The sequence below is a fragment of the Mustela erminea genome, chromosome 9, assembly GCF_009829155.1.
Source record: "Mustela erminea isolate mMusErm1 chromosome 9, mMusErm1.Pri, whole genome shotgun sequence".
NCBI lineage: Eukaryota > Metazoa > Chordata > Mammalia > Carnivora > Mustelidae > Mustela > Mustela erminea.
This window is the reverse complement of record NC_045622.1, coordinates 101,518,845-101,541,594: the sequence shown is the minus strand read 5'-3', so window position 1 is coordinate 101,541,594 and position 22,750 is coordinate 101,518,845. Positions and strand designations below refer to the sequence as shown.

At 40.8% G+C, this 22,750-nt stretch overlaps 1 protein-coding gene across 1 annotated transcript; it reads left to right on the top strand.

The window, feature by feature from the left end:
* The first annotated feature begins 1,170 nt into the window (after window positions 1–1,170).
* LOC116599378 (olfactory receptor 1052-like) lies at window positions 1,171–2,280 on the top strand. Its single transcript, XM_032359193.1, has one exon. The coding sequence runs from the start codon at window positions 1,171–1,173 to the stop codon at window positions 2,278–2,280; it is 1,110 nt and encodes a 369-aa protein (XP_032215084.1).
* Window positions 2,281–22,750: the final 20,470 nt, after the last annotated feature.

Below are 22,750 nucleotides of genomic sequence, written 5' to 3'. Positions count from 1 at the left end.
CTTGTCTTCCACATAAACCATTTGACGTGGATGAAGGGATTAGTGAGGTTTTCCTAGGACTAATTTTCAGGGTGTATCCCAGATCCCCAAGAAGGTGGGTTATGAGGGGCAGAAGAGAGAGAGATGTATGAGGAAGAAGGAAAGGACTATGGGCATTTCCAATACTCCTACAGATAAATATCTTGGAGGACAGTCAAGCAAGCACTAAAACACTATTTCCAAGCTGATGGTCTCCCAGGTAACATTCAACTTGATAGATTCTCAGAGGACACAATGGTTACTATATAGAGGGGATGCCCTGAAGGAAGTTTAAATACGAGACAGAATGAAAACCCTTACATGCTACGCCATGAATAAACCTTGGAAACTTTAAGTGAAAGGAGCCAGACACAAAAAGCCACTAATTGTATGAATCCATGTATATGAAATGCCCAGAACAGACGAATCTAAAGAGACAGAAAGTAGATGAATGATTTTCAGGAGCTGGGGGAAGGGTAGAATGGGGGGTGCCTACCAGTGGCCACGTGGTTTTCTTTGTTGGGAGATAAAAGTGTTCTGCAGTTAAATAGTGGGGCTGGTTGTGTGGCCAGTGAATCATACACTTTATTTTTTTACAGATTTTACTTATTTATTTATTTAGCTGTCTAACTATCTAGCTGTTTATTTGTTTGTTTGTTTGTTTGTTTTAGAGAGAGAGAGAGAACCCAGGGCAGGCACGGGCAGAGGGAGAGAATCTCAAGCAGACTCCCCATTGAGCACCGAGCCCAACATGGGGTTCAATCCCAGGACCCCAAAATCATGACCTGTTCTGGAATCGAGAGTCAGACGCTTAACCGACTGAGACACTCAGGTGTCCCTAAAATGGTGAATGTGAATTATATCTGGATTTTTAAAATGAATGAAAAAATTGTCAAATCCAGTCATAAGCATATGTATAGATACAGGCACTAGAAATTGGGGAAGAGGCCTCATAACTCATTGATCACTTACTGTGTTCTAGACGTTCAGATATTTTACATTCCTTTTTTCATTTGGGCCATGCAGCAACCCTGAAAAGTAGGCATACTTTCTTCCCTTCATGACAAGAAACCTAAAGTGCATCAATACAGCTTATCCAAGGGGACAAAACTAGTTAGTGCTATAATCAGAATCTGTCAGGCTTCCCAGTTCATGTCCTTTCCACTATGCACCATGCTTCCTATTAGCATCTTGTACAAGAAGCCTTATACCTGCTTATACTCTCCCTCATTGTCCTATGCACCGCAGTGGACATGCTCAGGTAATTCCCATTTGAGTGATTATCACTTGTCACCTCTGCAGATGACACCTGGAGAACTAGCCCTTGCCAGTGGAAACCACACCCCAGTCACCCAGTTCATCTTGTTGGGATTCTCCGGTTATCCAGATCTCCAGGAGCTTCTATTTGTAACCTTCCTGCTTATTTACGTCATCACAGTGATGGGCAACCTGGGAATGATGGCACTCATCTTCACGGACTCCCGTCTCCATAGCCCCATGTATTTCTTCCTCAGCGTCCTCTCTTTTCTTGACATTTGTTACTCTTCTGTGGTCACACCCAAGCTCTTAGCCAACTTCCTGGCCTCAGACAAGTCCATCTCTTTCGAGGGCTGTGTGGTCCAGTTGACCTTCTTTGTGGTGCACGTGACAGCCGAGAGCTTCCTGCTGGCCTCCATGGCTTATGACCGCTTCGTGGCCATCTGCCAACCCCTCCGTTATGGTTCGGTCATGACCAAGGAGACCTGTCTCCAGCTGGTAGCGGCTTCCTATGCATTCGGTGGTGCCAACTCTGCTATACAGACTGGGAATGTCTTTGCTCTGCCTTTCTGTGGACCCAACCAAGTAACACACTACTTCTGCGACATCCCCCCCCTTCTCCGCCTGGCTTGTGCCAACACAGCCACAGCAGGAGTGGTCCTCTACATCTTCTCCGCTCTGGTTACCCTTCTGCCTGCTGCAGTCATCCTCACCTCCTACAGCTTGGTCTTGGTGGCCATTGGGAGGATGCGCTCAGCAGCTAGACGGGAGAAGGCCCTCTCCACCTGTGCCTCCCACTTCCTGGCCATTGCCATTTTCTATGGCACTGTGGTTTTCACCTATGTCCAGCCTCATGGGTCCACTAATGACACCAATGGCCAAATAGTGTCCGTGTTCTACACCATCATAATTCCCATGCTCAACCCCTTCATCTATAGCTTCCGCAACAAGGAGGTCAAGGACGCACTGAAAAGGAAGCTCCAGGTCAGTATCTTTCCCTGCTGAGTGCTGCAAGGTTATTTGTTGGAATGAGGAAGGCAGAGCCTCTTCCAAATCACACTGTGAATTGACTGAATGGAGAGCAGCCCTGGTTCTGAAGGAGGTGCAAGAAGTAGGGAAGGAACAGCAAATAGCATTCTTAGTCCAGAGAACTGAAATTTTTAAAACCATCTTCATATCCATTATGGTGTTGAATGTTTGCATCCAGATCGTGAGGCAGTCCTTGTTATGATGATCTTGTTTTACAAACAAAGTGACTCAGTAATAATAAGTTACCTAAGGGCACCTGAGTGATTCAGTCGCTTAAGCAGCCGCCTTCTGCTGAGATCACGATCTCAGGGTCCTGAGATCGAACCTAGCGTCGGGCTCCCTGCTCCGTAGAGCACCTGCTTCCCCCTGCCCTCTTCTGCTGCTCCCCCAGCTTGTGTTCTCTCTTTCTCTCTTCCTCTCTCTCTCTCATAAATAAATAAAATATTTTAAAAATTTTTACCTAAAACTATACAGTGAGAGAGTGAGTATTCAGTGTCGGGATTTCCCCACCAAAACCAGGGATATCTCTTCCACACCAGAGCCACGAGCTGAGTCCTCTACTGGCAGTTCAACACAATTTCCAAGAGACATGGGACAAGGGGCAGCAGAATCATTTCTGTCTTGTCACTGACTTAAGGAGGTAGGGGTAAGCTATGAGGGGCTCAGTTCTTTCTTCTTAGTCCCGTTTCAAAAAGAAAGAGGGCCAGAATAGAAGTCCCATTTCTTATTACTGCTGCATCGGCTGAGCTGCCCCATTAAATAAAGCCTCAGGCTCAAGAGAGACCTTTCCTCATACATCTATTTTCTAGACAGACGTATGCGCATGCCTCATAATTCTCCAGGCCACATGTGTGCATGTGTGTTTGATATTTGCTGTTACAGCATCATATAAGACAATGTGCTTTAGGAGACCGATTCCAAAAAAAAAAATTACATTTGGCCTAAATGTCTTTAAATATGCATGTAATATGGTTGAGTCTATGTGTTTTAGAGAATCACACGAATGAAGGAGCTGAACTTGACCTAATTCAAGGCCGACCACTGGACTGGAAGGCACGCTCTCAAACTTTCACAAAGTCCTAACTGGAGCTGAGTCAGCTTCAGTCTGAGATTTCTGGCCTGAGGTTATTTAAAAGACACTTTTTTTTTTTTTTTCATTCAGATCTACCTTAAAGGAAACTATTCTAAATACAGAAAATCTTGCTATACATACTGGTTTGTCACAACAGTATTTTTTTTTTAAAGATTTTATTTATTTATTTATTTGACAGAGAGATCACAAGTAGGCAGAGAAGCAGGCATGGGGGAGTGGGGGAGTAGGTTCCCTGCTGAGCAGAGAACCTGATGCGGGGCTCGATCCTAGGACCCTGAGATCATGACCTGAGCTGAAGGCAGAGGCTTAACCTACTGAGCCACCCAGGCGCCCAAGCACCCTACTCTTGATTTCAGCTCAGGCCATGATCTTAGGGGTCGACATAAGAACACGGACAGCAGCAGGCGGGAAGGTCCAGAGCGCGACCGCGGCCCTGTAACAAAACAAGTGGCCCAAAAGAACACACAGACGTCTGAGTGACGGCTGTGTGAGAGCGGGCGCGCAATGGAGGAAAATATCATCCTGTTTCTCTCAAAAAGTCTCCAAAACTTTCGTACTGAGCATGTTTGATTCTGATACTTTATCCTAGAACTAACTTGGAGCGCCTGGGTGGCTCAGCGGGTTAAGCCGCTGCCTTCGGCTCAGGTCATGATCTCAGGGTCCTGGGATCGAGCCCAACATCGGGCTCTCTGCTCAGCAGGGAGCCTGCTTCCTCCCCGCCTCTCTGCGTGCCTGTCTGCCTACTTGTGATCTGTCTGTCAAATAAATAAATAAAATCTAAAAAAAAAAAAAAACTAACTCAATCCTTTTCAGGAAACTGAGTGTGAAACTCTTCTACTTCTCTCCCCTTTCATTAAGCCAGTGTTTCCTAAAGTCCCTCCTATGCTCCACATTCCTTTAATGTATAAACTTTAACATATAAACTGAGTTTCTGGTACCTGCCTACTGTCGAGGTCAGGACTGGAGCAATTGTACGGTCTTGGGTTCGAGCTCCGTCTTGGGCTCCCTCCTCAGCAGGGAGCCTGCTTCTCCCTCTCCCTCTGCCCCTCTCTGTGCTTGTGTGCTCTCTCTCTCTCTCTCTCTCTTTCTCTCTCAAATAAATAAATAAAAATTTTTAAAAACCTGTTTTAATTAACTACATAAATGTTGAACAAATACGTATAGACTTGCAACCTGAGGCGTGGCAAATTACTATCCCAGTCCATTCACTGTTGTCGCCTCAATGCCGGGCACACTGTAGGCACTCAATAAAGATCTCGTCAGTAAATGAACGGCGGGCTTCTACATGACTGTTCTTCTTGGACCAGGGGCACTGTCATCACCGGAGATCTTTTGAGCAATGCAGAATCTGGGGGCCTGCCCCAGACCTGTTAAATCAGAATCCACTGTTTCACAAGATCCCCAGGGGATGGGTGTGCATATTAAGGTTTGAGAAGCACAGAAAAGAAACTTTAAAAATAAATAAGAATTTTATAACAAAACAACAAAAAAAGGTTTGAGAAGCACTGATTCACATTCCTTGATCCAGCTCTAAATTCTTGAGTGAAAACAGTACGCAGTGTTTCTCCCCGAGCTCACAGTTTAGTCTGGGAGAGGGTCCTTAGCAGAGGATAAAGCATGGCAAAAGCCAAGAAGTGAGAAAACGATGGGTTTTCTTCCCTGATTCTTTCTCAGCACTGCGTGATCTACATTAAAATGAGCAGGAAGGGGTGCCTGGGTGGTTCAGGGGGTTAAGCCGCTGCCTTCAGGATCTCAGGGTCCTGGGATGGAGCCCAGCATCAGTCTCTCTGCTGGGCAGGGAGCCTGCTTCCCCCCTCTCTCTCTGCCTGCCTCTCTGCCTACTTGTGATTTCTCTCTCTTTCAAGTAAATAAGTAAAATCTAAAAAATAAAATAAAATAAAATGAGCAGGAAGAGGAGAATCAACAGGAACGGGGGAATCCCATTGCCGAAGCGGGGATGGAAGGAGAGAATGGCCATGCCGCCTGCGCTGGGCGTGGATTAACACCGTGTCTGACTGTGGCTTCCCTTCCATAAAGTCCCGTTGTTGCTGGCAGGGAGCAACCCCAGCCAGGACTATACTTCTGTGGCCTCCTCACATCTGGATGTGGCCATGTGACCAGGTCTCACCAAAGGAATGTGATGAGAAGAGACATTTCATTTCCAGGCATACACTTGAAAGAAGTGGGTGGATGTTGGCACCTCCTGACTCTTGTTTCCTCTGTGCCAGCGGAAGCAGGAGACTCTATGGCCCTAGGGCATAGTGGGGCCACCGGTTTCCTACATCGGTGGAGAAGAACTGCCTTCCGAATGGGAACACAGGAACCAGATGTATAGTCTGGTTTACTTACTTTGTTAAGCCACTGAAATTTAGGGTTTGTTTATTAAAGCTGTTAATGTCACCTTAAATTAAACAATGAACATTAGGTTCCTTTCTTTCTTTCTTTTCTTTCTTTCTTTTCTATCCTTCCTTTCTTCCTTCCTTCCTTCTTTTCTTCCCTTTCTTTTCTTTCTTTCTTTCTTTCTAGTAGGCTCCATGCCCAAACCAGGGGCTGGAACCCACAAGAGTGAAATCAAGACCGAACCGACACCAAGAATTGCACACTCAACCGACAGAGCCACCCAGCCACCCCTTGTTTTGCTTTCTTAACCAGACTGATACAGCCCTCTCCTTTCCCTAGGTTGTATCTTTGAACCTGTCATCTCTCCATTGACCGCTGCATCATCTGGAGATGTATCCCCCAGAGATCTACTCCTCAGAGCAATACTAGTCAAAATGTTATCTAAAAGTAAGCTAAGCAAATGTCATTTGACCATGGCAGGTTCTTCCTCCAAAGGGCATTATCTTGTGGGTATATGTCATTACCCTCCTGGATTTCCTGATGAAGAAAAGAAGATCCAAATTAAGCAACACATCTAAGTTATCACAGCTGATAAGACGTGCTATACTTGGTTGGCCAATAAACATTTGAAAGCCTCATTGACAATTAAGGAGATGAAAATTGAAATCCCGACATATACTTTTAGCATGGGTGGTTCAGTGGTAGAATTCTCGCCTGCCGACATATACTTTTATACCCTCCAAAACAGCAAAAATTAGAAAATCAGACAATCTAGAGGCTCCTGGGTGGTTAAATCAGTTAGGCGTCTGCCTTCAGCTCCGGTGATGATCTCAGGGTCCTGGGGTCGAACCCCATGTTGGGCTCCTCGCTGAGCAAGGAGTCTGCTTCTCCCTCTCCTTCTGCCCCTTCTCTCCATAGCCTCTCTCCCTTTCTCTCTCAAATAAGTAAACAAAATCCTTTAAAAAATAAGACATGTCAGTAATGTCTGTGTGTAAATTGTACCAACCACTTTGACCACAATAAGACATCAAATTTAAAAGTTGAGCCAGCAGGGGCACCTGGGTGGCTCACTTGGTTAAGCTTCCCCTTCTTGATTTTGGCTCAGGTCATGATCTCAGGGTGGTGAGACAGAGCCCCTCAGTAGGGCGTCTGCTTGGGATTCTCACCCTCTGCTTCTACCCCACTTGCATCTCTCTCAAATAAATAAATACATCTTTAAACAAAACAAGTTGAGCCAGCAGTTCTATGAGTAGGCATGTAATCTAGAGAAATTCTTGCACACTGCATTGTGAAACATGCTCACAGCAGCATTGTTTGTCACAGCAAAAAACCGGAAGGAACACAGATGTCTATAACAGTAGAAATGGATGAACACAATAGGGCACAGTCACACAACAGACATCACCAGCAGCAGGAACAAGTGAACTACAGGTTCACATACCAACATGAACGTGTCTCTAAAACATAAGCTTGGGTGAAGTAAGGACAGAAATAAGTAACAGAAGGATGCACACAGTATTATTCCATTGGTATAAAATTTTAAAACAGGCAAAACTAAACAAACATAATGTTTAGAAATGCATTCACAGATGGTAAAACTATTTAAAATGAAGCAAAGTGTAACTGACAGAAAGTTTGGGATAGCGCTTCTCATGGGGGGAAAAACACAGGTGACATTGGAGGGAGGCACTCAGGAGCCTTCTTAGATCACACCACTAAGTGTGTGACCTGTGCACCACTGACATCAGCATTGTCTAGTTTCTAAATAGTTTCTAAATACTTTAAAATATATACTTTTAATACTTTAAAATACTTTAAATACTTTAAAATACTTTAAAATGTTTCTAAATACTTTAAAATGCAAAACTTTAAAAACTTTCTAAGTACTTTAAAATGTATATATACACAAAGACAAATACCATAAAATGACAAAGAAATGAAACCAAAACCTGGTATGTAGACTCAAAATCCAGCATTATTTCCACTATGCCCTGCCTTTGGTTGAGGTAGTAAATGAACTGACTGCAGTGTTTTTATCCATTTCTAATTCATACTGCAATTGGATAGGCCAAATCTGTAATAAAAATAGATAAACTACTGAAAGATTCAGTGTCTTGATCTTTTTTATTTTTTTTTAAGATTTTATTTATTTATTTGACAGACAGAGATCACAAGTAGGCAGAGAAGCAGGTAGAGAAAGAGGAGGAAGCAGGCTCCCCGCTGAGCAGAGAGCCTGATGCGGGGCTCGATTCTAGGACCCTGGGATCATGACCTGAGCCAAAAGCAGAGGCTTTAACCCACTGAGCCACCCAGGCGCCCCACTGATCTTTTTTTATTTAGATATTCTGGGATGGAGAGTGAGCAGGAAAGTTATTTCCCCATTCAGGCAATCCTTGCCTTTCCTGGAAATGGTTTCCTGGAACACGTTTTGGAAAGTGTAACGCCTGAAATTTGAAGTTCAAACTCACATGTTTTATTTGCTTGGAAGGAAAGGAGGAAGGGGAGGGATACAATTCAGAGACCTAAAAAGAATTATAAAGGCTCAAATATGACATAATTGCTTAATTTGATTTTATATCTGAATGTTATATAATGTATCTGTGAATATTTAAAGTATTCAAAATAAATTACACTTTAAATATTGACAATTAAATTCAATTTTCTGCTATTAACTTGTTCATCTGATTTACTTTAAATGTTATTTGGTAAAGAGAAAATTTAACTTTGATGTCGGATAGAAAGATCTAATAGTAATTGTGCAAAGGATAGAGCAAGAGATTGTATAACTGTGAAATGTCTTTTCAACGCTCATGAATAATTTGTGGAAAGAGGATTTAAACAGTGCTGGTCTCTCCCTTGATAAAGAAGCCTGTAACCCAAGAAATCATTGCAAACAGTTTGTTGGTCTGTGAGGTTCCCTCCGTGAAGCTCTCTGATGCCCCTGCTCAGCCCAGTCAGAATAGGTGCTTATGTAAGGGCCCCAAACTCACCTGTACAAGAAGTGTGACTACCCCCGCCCCCCAAAACTGGCAAATTCTCTTTTGAGCTCCTCCTCTGCCAGATGGCTGAAACATCCTTTCTGTCAAATCTGGGCATTATCGGTCAATTTAAGAGTCCGCCTCCCCAGCACCCACCCATGCACACACTCCGTCCCTTTCTCAGGGGTTAGAGAGCGTCAGCAAGCACAGATGGGACAGAAGGGGATGTCGCCTGGTCGTCTGGCGTGGTCTTTGCGGCTTTTACTGAGACATCTTACGGCCCTTCTCAATTGTTCCTACGCCTCGGGAGGTACAGGACCTCTAGGGACTGGGCTACAGGATTCCTTCCTAGGGATTCACCAGCCTCTAAACTTACTTCTGCTCTTTCTTCTCCTTAGGCCCAGGGAACTTTTATCTAGTCTCTGAGAGAAAGAAAGCCACTAGAAAACCTGACTCCGACTGATCACAAATTCTTATATGCCTGTGGTTGCCGCTTCAGTTTCTGCCCTGGGTTATTGATGGTTCTAGCTTTTGAAGTTCAAAAGCTTCTTATCACAAAGTTTTATCTCTGCCTTGGGTTTCTAAAACATATTTTAAACCTCAAAGGCCAGGGATTGACTTTTTTGGTATCTGCACTATGCTGCAACACCCCTAGCCTGAGGCACGGCTGCCAAGGGGTCTAGTTTGAACCGGAAAGGACCCCTGAGTAAAAAAAAATAATAATCAGAAAAACAAAATCAGTGTCTCAAAATAATATTCTACTAAACCTAATTGTCAAGATCTACACATTGTTCTATCACCGTACCCTACCTTTTAGCCACAAACTATGACAAGTTACTTAAAGCATTTTGTACATGTGTTTTAAATTGTGTTGTTTTCCTTTATAATTGAACACAGTTGACAGACTTGCTTAAATTCAATAAGCATCAAATTTACTGTTTTTGGCCTACCAAATGATATCTTCTTTGTCTCGACTGTAAAATCATTAACATCAGCCCTTACTTTTACCATTTTCCACTATCCTTTTATAAATAAAGGCAAGTATGCAAAAAACCAGCTAAAGGAATTACACAAACATTGCCATATTTAGATGGTAGTGCTGCCTAAATGAAGCTATTGGCTGGCAGAGAGCAGTACCTTGAGGGAACTTAGTGTGGTTATTTGCTGAAATAGAAAAGTACAATTTGGTGAAGGAAGGAAGCTTAGAGGTGTATATACATAATATAGGACAGGGCCAGCCAGCTGTGCAAATTAACGATTACTCTCCCTACCTTCACATCTCTAAGTATGAACAATTTCAACAATTGTATTTATAGCACTATAATTCACATATCCTATAATTTACCTAAGTAGGAACATCACCCTTCTGCTCCTGTGTTTCTCCTTTACCCTCACACCACTACACTCACAACCCTTCTGACCCCAGATGTTTGGGGATCTTTCCCACACCAAGCAATTCCTGGCAACATCAGCTGGGTGTCCTAAAATTCAGTTCATTTCTAACACTAATCAGAGTTAGCACGTACCCCATGGGTGAAAAGCTTGGTTCCACAAGACTACCTTTGCCTTAGTTCAACACCAATCCTAAATAGGTCCCAAGTTACCCACAACTTCTGTCCTACTTGGCTACAAACCAGGGGCTCCCATGATCTGTCCACCCACCGTTGGATCTGATTGCTAGAACTCACAGAATTCAGGGAAACACTTAAGTTTACCTGTTTATAAAAAATAAAGGATACAGATGAACAGCCAAACTAAGAGCTCTATAGGGTGAGGTCGAGCAGTCCCAAGTGCAGGAGTGGAGTTGGGGTGGACCACCCTACCAGCAGGGAGATGTGTTCACCAATCCTGAAGGCCTGAAAACTCCATACTACTAGGATTTTTATGGAAGGTTCATCATGATTTGATTTCCAGCCCTTCTCCCCTTTCTGGAGAATGGTCAGTGGGGCTTAAAATTCCAAGCTTCTAATCATAGCTTGATCTTTCTGACGACCAGCCCCCTGGGTGGGTCTGGGAACCCACCAAAAGTCACCCCATTCAAACAAAAGACATTGTTATGACCCAGGAAATTCCAACGGATTTAGGGACTCTTGTGGAGAATCAGGTCAAAGACCAAATTTTAGAACAAAAGATTCTCCTAGTCCTCCTATCACTTAGAAAAATTATAAGGGTATTGTTCCCATGCCAGGGACCAGGGGCAGAGACTAACATACATATTTTTTCTATTGTTTCACATCACCCATTTAAAGTGTACAATTCAATGACTTTTAGTTTATTCATGGAGTTGTACAACAATCACCACAATTAATTTTGGAACTTCTTTTTTTAAAGATTTTATTTATTTAGGAACACCTGGGTGGCTCAGTCTGTTAAGCATCTGCCATGGGCTCAGGTCATGATCCTGGAGTCCTGGGATCGAGTCCCACCTTGGGCTCCTAGTTGAGTGGGGAGCCTGCTTCTCCCTCTGCCTTCTGCTCCTTCTGCTTGTGTGCTCTTCCTCTTTTTTGTGTGTGTGGATGTCCAAGTGTCTTAACACCATTTGTTGTAGAGACTGTTCCCTATTAAATAATCTTGGCATCCTTATAAAAAATCAATTGGCCATAAATGTATGGGTTTATTTTTGGACTTTCAATTCTACTTCATTGGTCTATATGCCTATTCTTTGCCAGGTCCCACACTCTTTTGATTACTGTAGACTTGTAGTAAGTTTTGAAATTAAGAATCATGAGTCCTCCAACTTTACTATTCTTTTTTTTTATTATTATTATTTCTTTTCAGCGTAACAGAACTCGTTGTTTTTGCACCACACCCAGTGCTCCATGCAATATGTGCCCTCCATAATACCCACCACCTGGCTCCCCCAACCTCCCACCACCCCCCCTTCAAAACCCTCAGGTTGTTTTTCAGAGTCCATAGTCTCTCATGGTTCACCTCCCCTTCCAATTTCCCTCCACTCCCTTCTCCTCTCCATCTCCCTATATCTAGTGTTTTAGCTATTCTTTGTCTCTTGAATTTCCATGTGCATTTTAGGATCAGCTTCTCCAGATCTTCCCAGAAGTCAGATTTTGGATTTTGATAAGGACTACATCAAATCTGTAGACCAATTTGGAGAGCATCGTCATTTTAAAAATATCAAACTTTCCTATTCATGAATATGGGACATCTTTTAATTTACTTAGATCTCTTATTTCTTTCAACAACGTGTTCTAGTTTTGGGGTATTAATTCTGCACTCCTTTTTTTAAAATTATTCTAAAATATTTTGTTCTTTTTGATGCTACTGTAAATGGAATTTTCTTAACTTCATTTTAGGAATGGTCATTGCAAGTATATAGAAATACAACTGATTTTTTAATATATAAATCATACTATACTATTCACTCACTCAAAGTATACAATTCAATGGTAGAAATACATTCGATTTCTGTACACACTATATCTTGCAAACTTGCTGAATTCCTTTACCACTTCTAACAGTTCTTAATGGATTCATTAGGAACACAGGGTCATATTGCTTCCTTCTTTACAATCTGGATTCCTTCCTTCCCACCCTCTCCCAAATTGCCCTGGATAGAAACTCCAGTACAATAAAAGTTATGAAAGCACATATTCTTTTCTTTTTCCTTAATTTAGGTCATTTAATATTTCACCATTAAAAGTATTATGTTAGCTGTGGGTTTTCATAGCTCCTTTCACCAGGTTGAGGAAATTCCATTCTATTCCTAATTTGTTGAGTGTTTTTATCCTGAAAGGGTATTGGATTTTCTCAAATGGTTTTTTTTTCTGCATCTGTTTATCTCCATGAAGTCAATGATAATGTCTCCTCTCTCATTCTTGATTTTAGTAATTTGAAGCTTCTTTTTTTTCTTGGTCAAGGTAGTTAAAAAGTTTGTCAATTCTGTTGATCTTTTCAAGGAACCAACATTTAGGTTGTTGATTTTTCTCTACAGTTTTTCTATTCTGTTTCTTTTCCACTCTAATCTTTATTATTTCCTTTTATTTTTTATTTATTTTTTATTATTTTTTTTTTTTTTGCTTGCTTTAATTTTGGTGTGCCTCTCTTTTTCCTTAAATGTCTTAAGGTAGAAGCTTAAGTTATAATGATTAGAGAGCATTTCTCTTTTATGATACAGGGGATTATAGCTGTAATTTTCCTCTCAGCACTGCTTTAGCTGTACCCCATAGATTTTGTTATATTGTGTCTTCATTTTCATTCATTTCAATATATTTTCTAGTCTCTCCTGTCATTTCTTCTTTGACCTATTGGTTACTAAGGAAAGTGTTTATTCCATATATTTGCAAATTTCCCAAATTTCTTTCAGTTGTTGATTTCTAATTTCATGTCATTGTAGTTGGAGAACATTGAACAATTTCAGTCCTTTTAAATTAACTGAGGTTTGTTTTATAATCTAGTATATTGTCTATCCCAGAGAATGCTCTATGTGCACTTGAGAAGAATTTATATTCTCTACTCTTGGACAGTGTGCTATAGATATCTGTTAGGATTAGTTTCCTGTTGATCTTCCACCTAGTTAGTCTACCCACTATTGAAAGAGAAGTATTGAAGTCTGTAACAGTTATTCTCAGATTGCTTATCTTTCCCTTTATTTTCTGTCAGTTTTTGCTTCATATATTTTGGGGCTCTGTTGTTAGGTATATATATTTATTGTTATATCTTCCTGACAGGTTGGTCCTTTTTTCATTACAAAAATTCTCCTCTTTATCTCTAGTTACATTTTTTTGTTTTAAAACCTCTTTTACTGGGTTGTTTGGGTGGCTCAGTCAGTTAAGCATCTGGTTTGGGCTCAGGTCATGATCCTGGTGTCCTGGGATCAAGTCTCTCACTGGGCTCCCTGATTAGTGGAGAGCCTGATTCTCCCTTTTCCTGCTGCTTCTCCTGCTTGTTCTCACTCTCTCCTCTCTGACAAATAAATAAAATCTTAGAAAAAAAAATAAAACTTATTTTGTCTAATATCATTATATTCATTCCAGATTTCTTCTAAGGCTCTGTTCATTTTTCTTCTTCTTCTTTTTCCTGTTGGTTTTGTTTTATTTTGTTTTGTTTTCTCAATAATCTCTTGATCTATCTTCAAGCTCACTAATTCTTTCTTCTACCAGTTCAAATCTACTGTTGAACCTCTCCAGTGAGTTTTTTTACTTCAGGTATTGTACTTTTTAACTTCACAAAATCCATTAGTTCCTTTTTATAAATACTATTTCTTTATTTATATTCTCTACATGGTGACAGATTGTCATCATATTCTCTTATTTCTTTGAGCATGATTTCCTTTAGTTCTTTGAATATGGCTACTTGGAAATCTCTGTTAAGTCTGACATCTGTCCTCACAGGTAGTTTCTACTGCTTACTTTTTATCCTATGTATAAGTTCACATTTTCCCATTTCTTTGTTACATAATTTTTGTTGAAATTAGACACTCCAAATAATATATCATAGCTACTCTGGATACCCGCCCCTTCCCTGTTCCTCCAGAGTTTGTTATTATTGTTTGCCTATTTGTTTATCAACTGGCTGGAGTCTTTTAGTGAAGTCTACTTCATCCACACTGTGAAGTCTCTGATGTTGCTCTTCAGAAGCCACAGTATTGGGCATGCACACAGTTATCCTAGGATGACAGTACATTTTAGCAGGGGTCTCTTCCACTCTCTCTTTCCTTGATCACTTCCACCTCGTAGGCTCCACTAATTACCAATTTATTGGCTATTCTTTGTGACAATTCCCTGGGACATAAATTGCTCCACAGTCTAATCCAGTTAAATTTGTACTCCTTTGCTGGGGTAGTTTTTGAGGTCAGTGTTTGAGGTTTGTTCTGTCTGTTCTTTCCCTGGTTCTCTCTGCTAAACTGGCTGGTCCATGGTAGCTTTATCACTCATTAAGCTACCAGCCTTTTCTTAATTGCTTTCTCCCAAAACCTCCATTGTCTTTCAAAGAGCATCCTTAGATTGGAACTCCACCACATTCTGTTTCAAATAGTCTGTCCTGAAGGAAGAATCTTAGAATTCTCCATTTTGGAGCCTGCCTCTTCCCCTCGGCAAAATCCCAGAGCCAGCTTTCTGCACTTGGGTCAGGAACGGTAAAGAGTACACCCTTTGTTTAGGAGGAAGGTGCTGGGTGGGAGAATAGCCTCTGGTCTTCTCAGTTTGCCTCTTGCAACATGTTATCTCTACCCTACAAACAATCTGGAATTGGGCCCCATGTTCATAGCATACATCCCTGAGACAGAACCTCTACCTCAACCTCTCAGCTGCACTTGTTGTAACTTAGTCTCTGCAACAAGTAGCTCATGTGGAAGGACACACTGGTTGTGTGTCTTCTCCTCCTGAAAAACTATCACTGCCCTGAATAGGGAGTTGGGGGAATAGAGAGAATTGTATTATTTTCTGGAGTCCTGGGGTAGTGTTTCCTTCGGGCTAAGCTGGGACAGGGAAGGGAGGGAGCCAGTCATGGTTCAAATGCCATAGACATGCTGTTCTAACCAAATAGATTTTCTTGAATAAATATTTCTTAATTTATTGTATGTCTTAAAAACCCATGCAAGACGCTAAATGATTACTCTTTTTTATGATACTGACCAGTTATGCCTATTTGACTGTGAACAAGGTCCATGGAGCTCCTGAAAAGGATGCTCCTTGACTAAAACTTTAGACAGGCTCTTCTGAGCCCTGTCTTCAAAAAGGAATTGTCTTTGGGCCCTGTCCTTGCCCTGCTGAAAACACTTTTGGCAAGAACCCTGCTAATCCAATCCCCTACCCTTGCAATCTGACCACCATTGATAATCTCATCAAGTTCCTCCTTCCCCATATTGGACCTGTTATATATTCTGTTAAGTCACTTAACCAAGAACCCCCCTACCTTTGAATTACCTAGTAATAGTCCATCCATTGACTCCCTCACTCTGCTTCCTGGCTCTATAGCCCATTTGTCCTTATTGTATTTGGAATTGAACTCAGTCCTATATGGAAGCCCCATTCCCCCATTTTAACAGTACTCCCTTTACTACTTTTTTTTAAGACATACAAATGGCTAACAGACACATGAAAAATGTTCATCATCATTAGCCATCAGGGAGATTCAAATCAAAACCACATTGAGACACCACCTTACACTAGTTAGAATGGCCAAAATCAACAAGACAGTAAACAACAAGTGTTGGAGAGGATCTGGAGAAAGGGGAATCCTCTTACACTGTTGGTGGGAATGCAAGCCGGTGCAGCCACTTTGGAAAACTGTGTGGAGATTCCTTAAGAAATTAAAAATAGAGCTTCCCTATGACCCTGCAATTACACTACTGGGTATTTACCCCAAAGATACAGATTTAGTGAAAAGAAGAGCCATCTGTACCCCAATGTTCATAGCGGCAATGGCCACAATTGCCAAACTGTGGAAAGAACCAAGATGTCCTTCAACAGATGAATGGATAAAGAAGTTATGGTCCATATATGGAGTATTATGTCTCCATCAGAAAGGATGAATACCCAACTTTTGTACCAAAATGGATGGGACTGGAAAAGATTATGCTGAGAGAAATAAGTCAAGCAGAAAGAGTCAATTATCATATGGTTTCACTTACTTGTGGAACATAAGGAATAACATGGAGGACATTAGGAGAAGGAAAGGAAAAGTGAACTAGGGGGAATTGCTGGGGGAGACAAACCATGAGAGACTGTGGACTCAGAAACAAACTTAGGGTTTTGGAGGGGAGTGGGGTTGGATGAGCCTGGTGGTGGGTATTAAGGAGAGCACATATTGCATGGAGTACTGGGTGTGGTGCATAAACAATAAATTTTGGAACACTGAAAAATAAAATAAACTTTTTTTTAAAGATTTATTTTTTATTTTTATTATGTTTTTTAAGGATTTTATTTATTTATTCATGAGAGACGGAAAGAGAGAGGCAGAGGAGAAGCAGGCTCCCCACTGAGCAGGGAGCCCGATGCCAGACTCAGTCCCAGGACCCAGGGATCATGACCCGAGCTGAAGGCAGACACTTAATCATCTGAGTCACGCAGGCACCCTATTTATTTATTTTAGAGAAAGAGAGAGAGCAGAGGAAGAGGGAGAGGGAAAGGGAAGAGAATCGCCAGCAGATGCCCTGCTAAGTGCAGAGCCAGACATGGGGCCTTGATCCTAGGACCCTAAGATCATGCATGACCTGAGCCAAAACCAAGAGTCAGACACTTAACTGACTAAGCCACCCAGGCACCCCCTCCCTCTACTACTTTAAACTAGCATTCATCCATTTCTCTTAGACCCTGTTCACACTGACATCCCAGAAATGAATCTCCACATAACAATTTTCTAACACAATATGTCATACATGGTGTCTCAGTCCACAAGGCATGGAATAAAAAAGTTAAGATCTGTCAGAAGTGGTCCTGTAGTATCACATATATTACTAATATATTACTTGAGTATTACATAAATTATTACATATAATTTCATTTCCTTCCAAATCTCCATTCCTATTGCTCAGCTCTCACAAACATCTTTGATTTTATTTTGCTTTGTGTATTAGATCTTTTTTTTATGTTTTTAATCCCAATTAGTTAAAATACAGTGTAATATTAGTTTCAGGTGTACAGTGTCGTGATTCAACACTTTCATACAACACCCAGTACTCATCACATCAAGTGCCGTCCTTAATCCCAATCCCATTCCCATACCCTCTCCAGTAACCATCAGATTGTTCTCTATAGTTAAGAGTCTATTTCTTGCTTTGTCTCTCTCTCACACTCTCTTATTTTTTTCCCTTTGCTTATTTGTTTTGTTTCTTAAATTCCACATATGAGTGAAATCAAATGGTATTTGTGTTTCTCTGACTGACTTATTTCACTTAATACACTCCAGCTCCATCCACACCATCGCAAATGACAGGATTTCGTTCTTTTTATGACTGAGTAATATTCCATTATATATATATATATTCCATATTTTCTTTATCCATTCATCAGTTAATGGACACCTGGGATGCTTCCATATCTTGGCTATGGTAAATAAGGCTGCTATAAACATAGGGGTGCACGTATCCCTTTGAATCAGTGTTCTTGTAGTCTTCGGGTAAATACCTAATCGTGCAATTGCTGCATCACTGGGTAGTTCTATTTTTAATTTGTTGAGGAACTCCATACTGTTTTCCAGAGTGGCTGCACCAGTTTTATTCCCATCAACAGTGCGAGAGGGCTCACCTTTTTCACATCCTTGCCAACATCTGTTGTCTCCCGAGTTGTTAATTTTAGCCATTCTGACAGGTATTGTAGTTGTGATTTGTATTTCCCTCATGATGAGTTATGTTGAGCATCTTTTCATGCATCTGTTAGCCATCTGTGTGTCTACTCTGGAAAAATGTCTATGTTTTCTGCCAGTTTTTAAATTAGATTGTTTTGTGAGTGTCGAATTTGTTAAGTTTTTTATGTATTTTGGATATTAGCCCTTTATCAGATGTCATTTGCAAGTATCTTTCCCCATCCCATAAATTGCCTTTTAGTTTTATTGATTGCATCCTTTGCTGTGCAGAAGCTTTTTATTTTGATGAAATTCCAATAATTTATTTCTGCTTTAGTTTCCCTTGCCTCAGGACACATGTCTAGAAAAAGTTGCTATGGTTTATGTCAAAGAGGCTACTGCCTTTGTTCCCCTCCAGGATTTTCATGGTTTCATGTCTCACGTTTAGGTCTTTAATCCATTTTGGATTTGTTTCTGTGTATGGTGTAAGAAAGTGGTCCAGTTTCACCCTTTTGCATGTTACTGTCCAGTTTTCCCAACACCATTTGTTGAAGAGACTTTTTCCCATTCATTATTCTTTCCTGCTCTGTCAAAGATTAATTGACCATAGAATTGTGGGTTTATTTCTGGATATTCTGTTTTGTTCTATTAAGCTATGCATCTATTTTGTGCCACTGCCATACTGTTTTGATTACTACATCTTTGGAATATAACTTGAAGTCCGGAATTGTGATGCTTCCCACTTTGCTTTGTTTGGCTAAGGGCATCTGGGTGGCTCAGTTGGTTAAGCGTCAGCCTTCAGCTCAGGTCATGATCTCGGGGTCCTGGGATTGAGTCCTACTTTGGACTCCCTGCTCGGTGAGGAGCTGCTACTCTCTCTCCCTCTCCCTCTTGCTCTGCCTACTTGTGCTCTATCTGTCAAATAAATAAATAATTTTTTTAAAAGAATGCTTTGGCTGTTCATGGTCTTTTGTGGTTCCATACAAATTTGAGGATTGTTTGTTCTAGCTCTATGAAAAATGCTGGTGGTGTTTTGATAGGGATTCCACTGAATGTGCGATTGCTTTGGGTAGTATAGACGTTTTAACAATATTTATACTTCCAATCCATGAGCATGGAATGTCTTTCCATTTCTTTGTGTTGTCTTGAATTTCTTTCATCAGTGTTTTCAAGGTCTTTCACCTATTTGGTTAGGTTTATTCCCAGGTATCTTATTATTTTGGGTACAACTGTAAGTGGGAATTTTTTTAAATTATTAGTTCCAGCATTTTTTGGTGGAGTCCTTAGGGTTTTCTATATATAATATCATGTCATCCACACATAGTAAAAATTTTATTTCTTCCTTAACAATTTGAATTCATTTCTTTTTGTTAATTGCTGTGACAAGTTCTGTGATTTTAAAGTTTCCAAAATTTTGCAAACCTATTGCTAGTATCTCTGTAACTTCTGTACAAGTCTCTTACCACTGCTCTCAGCACACTGCCAGCTACTAAAACCATGGGCATATGGCTCAATTCATGTTAATGTTTCAATCTGCAGCACAACAGTGGATAAAAAGGGGTAAGAATACAGCAAGGGTCTGAGACTTACCTATGTATGTAGCATAATCTCACTTCAAGACCCCAGGCTATACCCTATAGAAAGCTGTAGCTCCCATCCGCCAATACATGTTCATAATCTAAGGTAGTCACAGGGGATAAGAGTGGAAGCATGAGCCCTCAGAACTCAGCACGACTCCCCACCATTCCATTGACAAAAGGTAAGTAAGAAGCCAGAAGAACTACTAAGGGGTTCCTGGGTGGCTCAATTGGTTAAGTGACTGCCTTCAGCTTAAGTCATGATCCTGGAATCCTGGAATCGAGTCCCACATTGGGCTCCCTGCTCAGCAGGGAGTCTGCTTCTGACATCTCTCCTCTCATGCTCTCTCTCTCTCTCTCTCTCATTCTGTCTCTCTCTCAAATAAAAAAATAAAAGAAAAATAAAAGAACAACTGAGTGACATTCATTCTAAGAGGGTAAATGAAATGGCCAAGTAGTAATAACTTCCTATCACTCCCTAATTCATGAAAGGACTTCTCCATCTTCTCTGACTTCGGAATAGGCCCAGGTTGTCAGGGTATGGTGGAATTGGTTTGGAAGTGGGAGAGAATAAGCCTAGTGTTGTTGTTACACTTTTTCTGGTACAAACATCACAGATACTCTATATCACTGCCATGTGATCTAGGCAGGACCAAAATCCAACATGATATTGTAAGGAGATTTGCTTGATCAATCAATTCCAATTTTGGAAATCTACACTACTGAGCTACTTTCACATATGTACAAAGAGGGTCAAAAGGATATTCAACAAAACATTTCTGAAAAAGCGAAAATTGGAAACAACCAAAGTGTCTATCAATAAGAAAAAGAGGAAATAAATTCAGTGGGGCCACATGACAGAATACTAGGCATAAAGATTAATCTGGGCAGATGTCCCAAGTATACTTCTAAGTTTCAGAACAACACACACAGAACCATCACTGTTCAGGGAAGGAAGGAAAGAAGGAAGAGAGGGAAGAAGAGAGGAATGAAGGGAAGAAGGGAGGAAAGTGCAAACTAGAGGCACCTGTCTTTAGGCACACAAACATATAGGAAAGTCTCGAATGAAGCCTTATTTTATTTATTTATTTATTTATTTGTCAGAGAGCGAGCGAGCGAGTGAACCAAGCAGGGGGAGTTGCAGGCAAAGGGAGAAGCAGGCTCCCTCTGAGCATGGAGTCTGGGATCCGGACTTGAGCTGAAAGCAGACACTTAACTGACTGAGCCACCCAGGCGCCCCTGGACGAAACTCTTAACAGTGGATGTTTCTCTGTGGAAAATAAAAATAGGAGTGTGGGTAGAGAGGCAAAAAGAAAAGCTTTGAAATTTTATTAACTTCCATGTTGTTTGAATATCCTATTCATTAAAAGTAGGAAAGAGAGGTGCCTGAGTGGCTCACTTGGTTGAGTGACCAACTCTTGGTTTCAGCTTAGGTCATGATCTCGCGATCTCATGGGTCCTGATATGGAGCCCTGCACAGGGCTCTGCTCTCAGAGAAAAGTCTACTTGAGATTGTCTCTCTCCCTCTCTTTTTGTCTTTCCCCTCACCCCCATTCATACGTGCTCTCTCTCTCTCTCAGATAAATAAAATAAATCTTTAAAAAAATAAGAAGAAGAAAGAAAGAGCACAGCATCAGATGTAAATGAGTTGAAAGTTCGGTTCTGGCACTTACTGTGTGATCTTGGGTAAGTCTGGCCTTTCAGTCTTCATTTTATTGTCTCTGCAGTAAAGACGATGGTATCAACCTTGAATGTCGTGTCATTAGGTGAGACAAGATATGAAAAGGCTTCTATCACAGCCTCTGGCATGCAGCTGGTACTCAGCACATCTTGGTGAAATTTCCTGGGTAGATCCCTGTCCACGTACTAGGATCTGAAGAGCACCAGGATAACCTCCAGCGATCACCGACTCTACAACGAATCTACTACTACTAAGAATAAAAACTAGTGTTTACTACGTTTCTGGCATAGGTTAGTTGCTCTTCCAAGTGTCATACAGGTACTCTCTCATTCAGACCTCATAACAACCCCACAAGATGGGCAGCATTGTTTTCCCAATATTAAGGATGAGGACAGTCGGATTTATGATCAAGTTTTTAACGACTCCAAAGTTTGCAGTCTTGACAACTACACTTCATTATTGACATCTTAAGAGACCTCAGTTTATTAGCAAATTTAGACACATCAGCAATGTGTGAATACCTTTCAACACATATTAGACATTAGCATTGAAAATTCTTTGGCTAACTTGGTAAGACCCCAATGTGCGAGAACCTAATCACCATTTTCATTTGCATTTATTTTGTTTGTAGCAAGAGTCAACAGTTTTCCATATACTTATTCATTCTATAACCTTTTTTATTCATTGAAGGGTTCTGACCATCTATTATATAAATTTTTTATATGATGAGCACATTAACCATGTGCTAAATATGTGCTAAATTTTTGCCATTTGTCATGTCTCATCTTATTCTGGTTATTTATGTAGAGAACTGTTAGATGTCTGAGTACTTTTACATATCTTTTCCCCTTTTTGTCAATTCTATCATTTAAAAGTTTATAAATTAAAGAATTTTCATACAGGCCACAGGCTGAAAGAGAATATTTGCAAAATACACATCTGAAAAAGGATTGTTATCCATATGGGGAACTCTTTTATTTATTTCACTATACCCAACATGGGACTTGAACTCACAATTCTGAGATCAAGTGCCTCATGCTCTACCGACTGAGCCAGCCAGGCACCCCAAAAATATGTGGAGAACACTTAAAACTCAACCATAAGAAAACAAACAACCCAATTTAAAACTTGGCAAAAGATCTGTAAGATACCTCACTGAAGAAGTCATAAACATAGCAAATAAACATAGGAAAAGCTGCTCAACGTCATCATCATTAAGGAATTGCAACTTAAAAAAATAACGAAAAATGAGTTCCACAACACAGCTACTAGAACGGCTAAAATCCAAAACACTGATAACACCAGATGCTGGTTAGGATGTGGGGCAACACGAATTCTCATACATTACTGATAGGAATGCAAAATGGTACAGACACTTTTGAAGGCAGTTTGGTTGTTTCTTACAAAACTAAACATTAGTTTTTACTGTACGATCCAATAAAAACACTCTTTAGTATTTACCCAAATGTCTTGGAAACGTCTGTCCACACAAAGCTTGCAAGCATCTTTATAGCAACTTTATTCAGAACTGCTAAAA

Coding starts and splice junctions, on each gene's coding strand:
- LOC116599378 (XM_032359193.1), top strand. CDS start 1,171: ATGTCCTTTCCACTATGCACCATGCTTCCTATTAGCATCTTGTACAAG.